The sequence below is a fragment of the Leucoraja erinacea genome, chromosome 4, assembly GCF_028641065.1.
Source record: "Leucoraja erinacea ecotype New England chromosome 4, Leri_hhj_1, whole genome shotgun sequence".
Taxonomy (NCBI): domain Eukaryota; kingdom Metazoa; phylum Chordata; class Chondrichthyes; order Rajiformes; family Rajidae; genus Leucoraja; species Leucoraja erinaceus.
The window spans coordinates 79,283,394-79,296,848 of NC_073380.1; the positions used below are offsets into that span (position 1 = coordinate 79,283,394).

Genomic DNA, 13,455 nt, shown 5'->3' on the forward strand with positions numbered 1-13,455 from the left:
TTAATCTTCGTCTCATCTGTCCACAAGACCTTTTTCCAGAACTGTGGTTGTTCTTTTAAGTACTTCTTGGCAAACTGTAACCTGGCCATCCTATTTTTGCATCTTGCAGTGTAGTCTCTGTATTTCTGTTCATGAAGTCTTCTGCGGACAGTGGTCATTGACAAATCCACACCTGACTCCTGAAGAGCGTTTCTGATCTGTCGGACAGGTGTTTGGGGTTTTCTTCTTTGTTATAGAGAGAATTCTTTTGGCATCCGCTGTGGAGGTCTTCCTTGGCCTGCCAGTCCCTTTGCAAGCAGTAAGCTTACCAGTGCCGTATTTCATCGTAATGATGTTCCAAACAGTTGATTTTGCTTAGCCTAAGGTTTGGCTGATGTCTCTAACAGTTTTATTCTTGTTTCTCAGTCTTATAATGGCTTCTTTGACTTTCATTGGCACATCTTTGGTCCTCATGTTGATAAACAGCAATAAAAGTTTCCAGAGGTGATGGAAAGACTGGAGGAAAGACGAGGTGCTGAGTGCTCTCTTATACCTGCATTAAAGGGGCCTGTCCCACTGCAGCGACCTAATCCACGAGGTCTGGCCAGTTTGTCTTCAACTCATACTCGCAGCATGGTCGACACGAGGTCCTAGGAGGTCTTTGTAACACTCCTTCATGCTCGAGAGTAGTCCCCGCGTACTCGAGGCCTCAGCTAGGTCGTGACGTATTTTTCAACATGCTGAAAAATACCTGTGAGTAAAAAAGGTTTCCATGGAAAAAATCGATACTTTTTTTACTCGTAGGTTTAGTCTAAGTAGGTCGTAGTAGGTCAGCATGTTACTCATAGGTAATCAATGGTAGTCGTAGATAGTCTTCAACATAGTTGAAAGGAGGTCGAAGGAGAACGAAGGAGGTCGTCTTCACTCTCCAGTATTCGGTGTCCAATTTTCCCGAAGTTGGTCTTCAACATAGTCGAAGGAGATTTTCAACAAGACAAATTTTTCAAACTCTCCTAAACTCGCCAATTAGGTCGTCGCAGTGGGACAGCCCCTTAAGGAGGCAATTAAACACACCTGAACAATTACAAACGCCTGTGAAGCCATGTGTCCCAAACATTATGGTCCCCTGAAATGGGGGGACTATATATAAACACAGCTGTAATTTCTACATGGTGAAACCAAAATGTATAAAAATTGTCTTTATTAAAATCTGACAATGTGCACTTTAACCACATGTGATTTTTTTTCTATTACAATTCTCAAATTGTGGAGTACAAGAGGCATATAAATAAATGATGGGTCTTTGTCCGGAACATTATGGAGGGCACTGTAGTTGAGTTTCAGATCAGTCATTCTCTGCGTACATTTTATCAAAATTGTTTAGAAATAATGCTTTTTATTGCTTGCCTTTGCCCATCTCTCCACTCTAATAAGATCACACCCTTCATATACTTTCCTTGATGGCCTTGAACTTAGAATATGCTTCCATTTGTAGTACACTGGATTGGAATACAAGCTTCCACTATGAGACTCCCTCTCCTCTCACCAGCTGCTACTTTTTCCTGTTGGAGTCACTCGATTCACTCTGCCATCTCCCCCCCATCCACCACCGCCTCTTCCTTTTTCCACTGCTTTGTTCACTCTGCCACCCTCTCTGCATCACAGCCGTCACTGATGTAATCCAAGGTGGAGTGGGGGAGGAGGTGGGGGTGGAGGGTGGTGTCCGAGTGGACAATGCGAAGGCCGATTGGAAGAAGCAGTAGCTGGTGTGAGGGGGAGAGAGCCCAACAGTGACCGGGGTCGTCTTGTCGTTGGCAACGTCCTGAAGAAAGTGTTGCCGACCAGGGGATATAATGTGTACCACGTTAACAGCCGTATCAACTGCACCATGAGGCAGCCGGTGAAGAAGGGCTCACTGGTGGACCTTGTGAGCCAGGGGTAGCATTGACAGCATCGGTAGGTCCGTCTGCCACCACTGAAATCCGTTATAAAGGGGTCTGTTAAAACGAGGGTTTACTATACTTGGTTGTAAACTATGAAACATCAGGCAAGTAACTTGCACAACAAGCTCCCGTGAGACGCTCTTTCATTGCTCGTTCTCAGGTTGAATTTCTGCTTTCAGCCCTTCTCCTCCTCCTTGTAGCTTTTTCTGTCAGCTCCAACCCTAGATTCAACACATCCCACTCTGCCCTATTTCAGCATTTTGAAGAGATCACCCACCTTGACTCCCTGGTCCATCTGTAGTTCGCAACTCGTCCTGCCCATGGTATGGTGCTTTCTTGTGCTACAGCAGTGGGGAGCATTCTGTTCTTTCACGTCTTCCCTTCCCACCATCTAGTGATCCAGTCGGTCTTTCCAATTTGGGTAGAACTTCACTTGCACTCCAGCTTGCAAAAGTCAATGTTCATGATTTGGCCTCCTACATTAAAGAAATGAAAAATCTGGAACAATTACCCTATATAAAATTATGAGTGGCATAGGTAGGGTAGACACAACCATTTTTAAGTTGACAATGTCCAACACTATAAGGTGAGGGAAAGGACGTTTTTAATGGGGGTGTGCATGGCAAGCATTTTACACTTTAATGGGGGGGTGTGGATCACATGGCCAGGTGGTGGAGGAAGATGTGATAGTGCCACTTAAGAGGGTTTTAGATAGGTATATGCAAGTGCAGTGAATAGAGGGATATTTGTACCTGTACAGGCCGACGAGACCAGTTCGGCTTGGCATCATGTTCGGTGCTGACATTGGTCTGAAGGGACTTGTTCTGTCCTGTCTTGTTCTATGGTCATGGAGCATGTGCTTTGTCTGCAAAATTAACTCTTGAGCTTGCATTTGCCCACCATGTGAATTTGTCATCCTATTCCCTCCCTGATCTGAGGCCATGTACATTGTTACAACATATGCTAAAGGAACAGCAGACTTTTCATGTGGGCATGTTGCAGCCTGCAGGGCTTGTATTGATTTTTTTTTTTATTTCAAGCATCAACTTTATAAACTCTATTTCAAATAAAAATGCATACAAAATAAAAGCTATGCAAAGCTCTTCATATATCCCGGTCTAAATGTTAATTAATGTCATACTTGGTATTGTTTGCATCTATCATTAAACAAAACACCCTTGCCCCTCATGGCTCCCTAGGGCAATATTTGCAAGTTGAATCGGCATGGAGGAAGGCAAAAGCAATGGTAGCATTTAGTTCCAGAGGACTAGAATACAAAATCAGGGATGTAATGCTGAGGCTCCGTAAAGTGCTGGTCAGACTTCATTTTGCAGTATTGTGAACAATTTTGTGCCCCATATCTGAGCATGGATATGCTGGTGCTATATAGGAGGTTTACAAGAATGATCCCAGCAATGAGTGGGTTAACAAATGATGAATGTTTGAGGGTGCTAGGCCTCTACTCGGCAGTGATTGATAGGTTGTTGATTAGACAATGTTTGCAGGAGTAGGCCACTCGGCCCTTCGAGCCAGCACCACCATTCACGGTGATCATCCACAATCAGTATCCCGTTCCTGCCTTCTCCCCATATTCCTTAATTCCGCTATCTTTAAGAGCTCTATCTAACTCTCTTGAAAGCATCCAGAGAATTGGCCTCCACTGCCTTCTGAGGCAGAGAATTCCACAGATTCACAACTCTCTAGGTAAAAAAGTGTTTCCTCATCTCTGTTCCAAAGGGCCTACCCCTTATTCTTAAACTGTGACCCCTGGTTCTGCACTCCCCCAACATTGAGAACATGTTTCCTGCCTCTAGCATGTCCAATCCCTTAATGATCTTATATGATTCCATAAGATCCCTTCTCATTCTTCTAAATTACAGTGTATACAAGCCCAGTCGCTCCATTCTATCAACATATGACAGTCCCGCCATCCGGGGAATTAACATGGTGAACCTACGCTGTACTCCCTCAATAGAAAGAATGTCCTCCCTCAAATTTGGAGACCAAAACTGCACACAATACTCCAGGTGTGGTCTGACCAGGGCCCCGTACAACTGCAGAAGGACCTATTTGCTCCTATAGTTAACTCCTCTTGTTATGAAGGCTGACATGCCATTGGTTTTCTTCATTGCCTGCTGTACCTGCATGCTTACTTTCAGTGACTGATGAACAAGGTCCCGTTGTACTTCCCCTTTTCCCAACTTGACATCATTCAGATAGTAGGTCAGAGGTTATGGGGAGAAGGCGGGAAAATGGAGTTTGGAGAGAGATAGATCAGCCATGATTGAATGGTGGAGTAGACTTGATGGGCTGAATGGCCTAACTCTGCTCCTATCACTTATGAACATTAATATCCCTTCCCTTGTTTGAGGGGTGTCCTACTGCAGTATATCCCTCTGCACTTTTACCATTTCGGGCAGAGCAGTGTGTCTTTCACTGAGTTGAGCATAAGAATCAGGAAGTCATGATGCAGCCTAGGATTTGCTTTGGCACATTTAGGAATATTGCATGCAGTTCTGGTTGTCCCATTACAGAAAGAAGGTGCAATCATTGGAAAGGGTGCAGAGGATGTTTTTCAAAATGATGCGTGGATTAGGGACCTATTAGCCACAGGGAGACAATGGACAGATTTTGATTGTTTTTTTCGGGAGGTTGTGGGAAGACCTGATAGGCAGAATCGTTTTCTCAAGATAGAAATATTAAATATTCGAGAGCATTGGTTAAAAGTGAGAGGGGCAACGTTTCAAGGAGATCTGCGGAGCAACATTTTTTTAGAGGGTAGTGAATGCTTAGAACATGCTGCGGATGCAGATAGATTAGTGGCATTTAAATTACTTTTCAAGAAAGACCATAGATATGGATGTTACACAAAAATGCTGGCGAAACTCAGCGGGTGCAGCAGCATCTATGGAGCGAAGGAAATGGGTAACGTTTTCGGCCGAAACCCTTCTTCACACAGATATAGATATGGATTATGGGCAGACAGATGAGACTTTGTCGTCACCATGTTTGAACCAGACATTGTGAGCCGAAGGGCTCATTCCTGTGCTGTGCTGTTCTGTTTTATTACCCAGGCAAAGGATTTCAACTATCAATTTAAGGGCTACATAATTTCACCGTTTTAAAGAAATTGTCTTTGTTCTACTCGTAGCCTTATTCCACCTTCTCTGCTATCTCAATTGCCTTTCTCGATTTGGATGAAGGGTCTTTGACTTGAAACTTTGACCAGTTTCACTTCTCACAAATACTGCCTCACCTGGCAAGTTTTCTCGCATTTTTCTTTTTCTAATTGTAAAGTGTGAAGTTTCCTTCATTTATCACTTTTTTCCAAATGTCGGATCAACGTGAGGAAAAAATGTCCCCTTCAAGTCAAGTATACTCTATTGTCATTCAGACTTTTCAGTCTGAACGAAATTTTGTACCTTTCAGTCATAACATAGAATAAAATAACAAAACACACAATAAACACAGATTTAACATCCACAACAGTAAGTCCACAAGGCACCTCCTCACTGTGATGGAAGGCAAAAATCTTAAAGTCCTTGTCTCTTCCCTCCTTGTTCTCCCTCTGCGCTGAGGCGATCCAGGCCTCCGATGTTGTGACCCCGCTGGGTGATGGTAAGCATGTCCAGCGGCTGAATCCGAGCTCCACGAATGGGCCGGTTAAAACTCCGCGGCCCAGGGCTGTCGAAGCTGCCGCCCTCCCGTCTAGCGGACGAAGCTGTTTTTTGCTGGAGCTCCAGAAAAACAGGTCACCAGAAAAACAGGACAACGTTGTCGTCCACTGGGCCCGCGGCCGAGCCTCCGAGGCTCCGAAGACGGGTCACCGCCGCTGTAACACCACCACAGCCCCGAAGTTGGCCATCCTCCCGTTGGTAAGTCCTGGCTGGCTCTGCCTCCGGAGCCTTGAAGTTGGTCCCAGTTGGAGGCCGCCAGCTCCGCCATTAGGTCTCAGCGCAGAGGGAGACGGAGACGGGGGATACGACAAGAAAAGGTCAAAAAACAGGACAAAAGAAAACAACAAAAAAAAGAAAAAACAGATGCACTGCAGGCGAGCCGCAACTTCCTGAAATGCAGAAGATATTCTGCATGGGCCTGTCCCACTTAGGCAACCTTTTAGGCGACTGCAAGAGACTATGCATTCGCCCCCATGTTTGCGCAGGTAGTTGCCGGAGAGTCGCCTCCATCGTCGCGAGGAGTTTCCGTATTCTGGTAACTAGTCGTGGCCTCATTGTGGTCACCGCGAATAATTAGTGGCGAATAGAATGAAGCTGCCATGGGGAGTGGCGAGAATTCTCGTGCCGCAGGTGGGTCGTCAGGAGGTCCTAGTGGGTTGCCAGGAGGTCGGAGGTTCTTGTAGGTTGTAGCTGGTGCTGATGGTGAATCTCATTGGGGGGGGGGGGAAAAGGGTAAGCAGTATTTTTCAGAACCAAGGATAACCAACCGGTAATGTTAATGCCTACCGTGCTCCACAGCCGTGTATCTCTGGCTTATTAAAAGTTGTATCCCCTCCTTCTCCCCCTTCTCTCCCCCCCCCCCCCCTTTTAAAGGATTGTGCTAGCTGCCTTAATTACAGCGCCAACCTTCCTGTTTATCGCAGTGTGTGCCTGTATCACCTTGGCTTTGCACCGTGTGAATTTTTTAGACAGTGGTCACCCCGCTTGCCTTGTCCCCCGCCTGCATAACGGACTGGTGAAGGAAGCGATGTGTTTGTGTGTGTTCCACTCCGACAGTCGCCATTCCGGTTGCCGGTTTTTCAGGCGACTGCCGGCAACTTAACAGTCGCCGGCAGTCCGCTGAAAAATCGCCTAAGTGGGATTAGTTATAACCAATCTCACCACCAATCAACATGATAGAGCACAGAATGGTACAGCATAGGAACAGGACCAAATGCAATATAACATCCTAGTTTCTATATTCCTTGGTACACAAAAATGCTGGAGAAACTCAGCGGGTGCAGCAGCATCTATGGAGCGAAGGAAATAGATGACGTTTCGGGCCGAAACCCTTCTTCAGACTGATCACTTCACATGCCCTCCACTTCTATATTCCTTGCCTTGAGTGATGAAGGCCAGTATACCAAGAGCCATGTTTGCCATCCTGCCTATATGTGCCACTTTCAAGGAACTGTGTACTTGTATTACAATGTCACTCGCTTCATCAACAGGGCCCTGACATAGATTGTCTCCTAATGAATTATTTTTTAAATAATCATTTAGTTTTGCTTGCATTCACTGTGTTTTATCTCCTGATTACTCTTTTTGGAGTATTGTTTGTTGTCATTAGCTACCTTATTGGCTTTCATCTCATTAATGGGTAATCAGTCTCTGTGACTAAGTGGACATCATTGACTTTGTCTACCCTGCAATTATTGGGTATCATATGGGAGTTGCAAGTTTCTCCAAAGTTAAATGTAGCACCACTCTAGGATGTTAAATAGGCCACAGATCAAAGATGGCTCTAAAAGGATTCTTGTACTTAATAATACTCTGCTATGCTTGCATACTGAAGAGCACCAGAAACTTTGCCCTTTTCTAAAACTGTTGGCAATCTGGTAATGTGTAGTCTGTAGAAGGGTCTCGACCTGAAACGTCCCCCATTCCTTCTCTCAAGAGATGCTACCTGTCCCGCTGAGTTACTCCAGTTTTTTGTGTGTAATGGCTTTGGTTTAAACCAGCATCTGCAGTTCCTTCTTACTCAATGTGTAGTCGCTATCTATCTCAAACTTGTATGCTGCCAGCATTTTTATTTTTGCAGAATCTTTTCGTCAACTGATTACGACTTTGGTCAAATTTATAATTGATGCATTTGATGCAAATTGACGTATTCCTAAGACTCTTTTTTTTAAATTACAGGACTTTGTCTATCACTTCATCGCCTTTGTATTCTACTTTGGGGCATCACTGCTTGAAGCTGCAACAACGTCTGCGGCTGTAGATCCTGGAAGCTTTAATGGAACCTTAGGGGGAGCTAAGTTGATAACTTTACTAGATTTTCGACAGTACAGTATCAATGTTGTTGCTACGGTAAGTTGTCATCTGCATTTCTAACTAATACAAGGTTCAGAAGTTAACTCTAATTAGAATTGCAACCTTAATTATTTAATGAACAATGAATCTAGCAGGAGTATAGAGAAAACCAGAGAGCCACAGTGCAGCAGCAGTAGAGTTGCTGCTTTGCAGCGCCAGGGACCTGGGATCGATCCTGACTATGGGTGCCGTCTGTATGGAGTTTGTATATTCTCTCTGTGACCGCGTGGGTTTTCTCTGGGTGCTCTGGTTTCCTTGCACATTGCAAAGACGTGCAGGTTAATTGGCTTCTGTAAATTGTCCTTAGTGTGTAGGTTAGAACTAGTGTGCAGGTGATTGTTGGTCAGCACGGATTGGGGAGGGAGGCTGTTTACACGTTGTATCTCTAAACTAAACTGAATTTAGTTGAAACGGTGCAGCTGTTCTCATCCTGGAAGTCTTTTTTTTTTTAAGCCCTTCTAAATGCGGGTAGACGATCAACTACGCGTAACTGCTGAGATTCCTTTGCTGCTTCTGGTCAAATGTCCCAGTGTCTACAATTTGCATGAATTATAGATTATTCCTTCAGATGGATGAAAGTAACCTACATTTCTTACTGACAAAGTGGTATTTCATATGACTTTTTTTTAATGTTGAAACCAGAGGAGGCCACTCTGCCCATTGAGTCTATTGCCAGCTTAGAGCAATCCCATACTTCAAATTATTTCCATGTACCTTATCACAGACATGTTGCCATGTTGGTTTACCGTTACCTCTTCTGTGGGTGTCATTTATCAAAGTCGCAACTCATTGTTTTGACCACACCCCTCCCCATCTCTAAGTTCAACCGTGTGTTATCTCAAGTTTATTAAATTGGCCTTGCTTTACTACCAAAACTGGATCCACAGTGTTATCTCAAGTTTATTAAATTGGCCAAGAGCTCCCACACACAAGAGACTCCTGTCAAATGCCCCTTAAAAACCTATATCTTTGACCAAACTTATTGCTCCAGGATAATGTTTATTAACGGCTGCAGCACATGTTTCAACTTAATGACCACAGCTTAAAACTCCTTTGTGAATAATAACACAGCCACTTGACATTCTTGTTATATCAGAAACTTCCGCACAAAAGGTGAAGGAAGTTCCCTCCTGAAGTAAAACAGAAGATAATGTCAGTTGTAATCAGAATCATCATGAAGGTGGTACTTGTAGTCAAGGTGATAATAGATTACCTGTGACTATGGGTGGGAATGTCTCTTGTGCAAGATATGCTGGGATAGATCTGAAAGGAGGAATTTTAGAATGGAAATTGGACATGGTTGAAATCATCTTAAAATGTTTACCTGAAGCATTAATCAAACTGGCAAGAAGTAGTTGTGTCTATCCTTGCAAAATAGTTTTCTCAATTAATACTTTGATTGCAATAAATGATCATCTTGGTCTGCTGGGTAATTTTTTAACAAAAGTAACTATCAGTTTGATTTCCAGTCAAGCGTGCAATAGAGATTGTGTGGCAGACCCAGGCTTACACTTTTCTATTCTCTAACAGTGAGGGTGTGACACTGTTCCAACTATCCGCAACTTTCTGCTGACCTGGCCGTTTGTTTACAAGTTTCGGCGCGGTTGTATGGTGGCATCAGAATGTCTCCAGGCATTACGCAGGGGCATTGCCCAACAAAACCTGACTCAAAGCCTGACAAGGGCTGTGAAAAAGGATTGTTAAAACGCAAATGTTAAGAGTATTTTGAAATAGAACATTAGGAAGGGAGTTGCCGATTTTAAGATTAGGCAACCGAAGGTAACGCAGTGATGAAATAATTAAAATAGATTTTCAAGAGGCTGATATTAAAGGAGTCCAGAATATAGGTGTGTGTAACTGAAGATAAGTGGGTTGGAGGAGTGGGGAGCATGCATGGCTATGGTTATCAACCAGTCTCTGGTCCTTAAAGGTTTGTTCAGTGATGTGTTTACTGTATATTTTTGAAGTACAATTGCAAGCAGATTATCAAATGGAGAAATGCAATTCATACCTAAAATGAAACCATAACAACTGCAGCATTCCGATTTGGTCAGACTTTTTTTTTATCATTCTGTTTCAGATATTTTCATTTGTCGTTACCCTGTGTTACGCCTGTAGTCTGACTCTTGCCTTGAGAAGATGGAAACTGTAAATCGGTGCCCATGAACTATATGGAAAGATAGAGGTGGCTGGATTCATTTCGCTGACACACCACTTGCATTGCTGAAAGACTCGTCCCAAGACCAAGGGTGGTCCTTCAAAGGCCAATACTGTTTTATACTGGGGTGATTTTGCAGCAGTGTCTTTTGTTAATAAATTAATAACATTTTTGTGATTATTTTCAGTGTTAAGATCTAAAACTTGTGAAAGAATAAATTGGATTCCAATCTGTCGGAATGTTCAGTGTGTTACTCAACAGTTATAGGTTTCACAATATATTTGATTGCAGTATCAGAGTTTATGTACAGTAAAAGATTTGGGGTGAAGGGAATAAAAAAAATCCCAAGGACTGAAATCATGTTTATCTGCTTGCATAAACACTTTTTTTAAATGTAATCATTTTCATTCGTGCTTGTGAATTTTCATATTGCATAATTTATTTACATGATATAACCTTTACACTCTTGAGATTCAGTACATTAAATGGGTAAATATGAAGTATTGTGAAACAAGTCAAATTTGTTTTTATTAAATCCCAGTTTTTTTAGTTTTCTTACACAATATATCAGGAGCTTTTTGTTATGGAAGAAATAGCCTTGTATTATATGTGCTAGTTAAAATGAAGATGTTTCTAAGTAGGTCAGGGAGTTTGGGATATATTAATAATTCTCTGATCAGTAGTAATGCTTTAAGGGTTTGTGGTTAATCTGACAAGAATTGCTTCATGCTAATCAACTGAAGTCCTTTTACTGAACAAATGTATACCATCTTAACACTGGTTTGCCACATGGTGCAGAGTTTTGTCACGTTAAACCTAGTTATTTAAATGTGTAGAGCTCTTGCTGTAGACTGCATGAATACCTTCAGTCCATTCTCAGCTTAAAAAGCCATTCCCATTGTTTATGGTTTTCATGATGTGCCTAAAATTGTTATTCAAAACCTTTCATCCAGCATCCATAATTCGACTAACCAGCAGAAGAAGAGATTACTATTTTTTTTCCAGACAGATATGATTTCATAATTGGTGATTTTTATTTTTACTAACAAAACAGTGTGATTTGGTTTACCACAGATATTTCTCTCGGTTTTCATTGGGTATTTTTTTTTTGGTTGCTCCAATATTTGCTCCAATAGGAAAACTGTAATTTGACATCAGGCTGCTGATTCATAACTTCAACCATCTCGGAGCAAGTATTAATCCGATACCAAGTAATTAATCTATCATACACTTCAGTTTGGTCAATTTCGCAAATACACTTTTGCAAATCATCAACACAAGCTAAATATTCCCTAATTTGCTATCATACTTTCCAATGGTATACATTGTGGTTTTCTTGATTCTGACTAGTCTAATGTTTATCCTAGTTTTTTAACAGTAATTGCACTGAATAAAGGTTGTAATCTGACATGTTCTGTTATTTGAATTGTTTCTTTACTAGACTCTTATCAGAATTAATGTTTTATAGATTTATAAAAATATAACCTACCGGTACATACTGGTTCTCAATAATTTTGTTGTTTATTTTGAGGATTTGCAATGGGATTAAAAGCTATCTGGAAATAAAGGAGTGGATGAACACACATTCTTGGACCTCTGATCCATTCCCCAAGCATGGGACTGGACTTGGTGGAGGTGGGAGTTTTTTTTGCTTACAGGTAAACCAAAGCTAATAGTTTATAACATTAAGTGTAGCATCTACATCAACGGCCGAGAGAATGGACGTACCGATTGACCATATTCTGAATACAGCAGGATGGTCGCGGGAAACGACATTCAGAACTTTTTATAATAAGCCGTTGATGAAACCTGATCTATTTGCAGAAAAGATATTACAAGCTGCAAATATTTAATTTAAGCCCGGGGGAGCAATTTATTTTTGTTATTGTTAATAAATTCCTTTTTGTTTCTTGAAAAACAGATTCATTGGTTGATTACGATAACATTTCCTCCCTCAAGAACTTCGGCAGTGAGTGAAATAAAACTGTTACACGGTTTGAAATCACAGAGCTTTGAAGTCTTCACGTAGTCACTCACGTGACTCCGAAGTAAAATAGTAAGGTTAAACGAGAATTTACCAGTTTGATTTTATGAGGAGTTATGATGATGGATTACGTGCCCTCCGCTCACACCCTCATTATATGGATCAAACTAATAATTGATGTCTCCTTTTCTTTACTATGTTTACTTCAAATAACTGTGTCTATCTGTGATTCCACACCGCTGCTTGGAAGTATGCCGCGCCTGCGCACTGAGCGGTTTCTTCACGTAATCCCTCATCATAACTCCTCATAAAATACAGATCAAACTTCAAACTGGTAAGTTCTCGTTTAATCTTACTATTATACAAAATCGCCATATCTGACGGGTGGCCTGCAAACCCGACCAGCACTCATGCGGTAGATGACTGCCTCGCCTTCTTTCGCGGGAGAAAATTCGGGAGTGGGGACACCACCGGCGTCCCGCCGGGCCTGCCGGGAGTAGCCATAGGCGAGCCAGGTGTAAACCAACGCGGGGAGCCCGCGGCAGAAATAACGGCTAATGGTGGAGTAGCTGAAACCGATGTTGGAGCGAACACGAGTGGCTGGGCATCAGCACCTGGAGTTGCAGGACGCAGTTCCTTCACTGGAAAGATATGTTGACGGTTGCGTCTGTAGATGTCTCCATCCACTTCGACCAGGTACGAACGTGGTTCTTTGGACAGGCCGTAAATGTGTCCCAGCCTGGTATGTCCCTTGTCAATTTGCAGGCAAACCACTAGTCCACGTGTGAGTGGTTTGAGCGGCTTGCTGGACTTGTCGTAGAAATGCTTCTGTGTGTCACGATTGAATTGTAGCTGCTTCTGCACCGCGGGTGGAGAGCGGACGCGCGGCTGCAGCTGCTGTTGAGAGACAGGCAGGACTGTACAGGTCTGGCAAGACATTAGTCGCTGGGCAGGAGAGCCTAGGATGTTGTCCCGTGCAATGTTTCGTAGATTGAGCAAGTCCAGGTAAATGTCGGATTTGGCAAGGTAGGAACGTTCCATCTTTCAGCAAAGTTCTTAAATGCTTGGCTGGTGAACTGCCTGCCATTGTCAGTCTGAAGACGTGCAGGGGACAACATCCTAGGCTCTCCTGCCCAGCGACTGACACACAAAGACACGGCATGGTCCTGGTACCCGCAGCACTAAAGGGCTTTTGACACACTTGTAGATTGGTTTATGCATGACAACCAATCATAATAGACTAGCATCACTAATCCCACTTCTGACACGCATTAGTAGACCGCCTGATAGATATGGCGAATTTGTTTAATTCTTATGACATGTGTGCTCACTATTCACTCTTTAGGGGGAAGGATAAGATTG

General features: G+C 42.8%; 1 protein-coding gene across 1 annotated transcript in view; it reads left to right on the plus strand.

The window, feature by feature from the left end:
* Positions 1 to 11,517, plus strand: part of mal2 (mal, T cell differentiation protein 2) — a 39,113-nt gene extending 27,596 nt beyond the window's left edge. Inside the window, exons 3-4 of the mRNA XM_055634607.1 lie at positions 7,778 to 7,948; positions 10,032 to 11,517. Of these exons, the coding sequence (XP_055490582.1) occupies positions 7,778 to 7,948; positions 10,032 to 10,103 (243 nt within the window). The 3' untranslated portion in view covers positions 10,104 to 11,517. The remainder of the gene's footprint in view (positions 1 to 7,777; positions 7,949 to 10,031) is intronic.
* Positions 11,518 to 13,455: the final 1,938 nt, after the last annotated feature.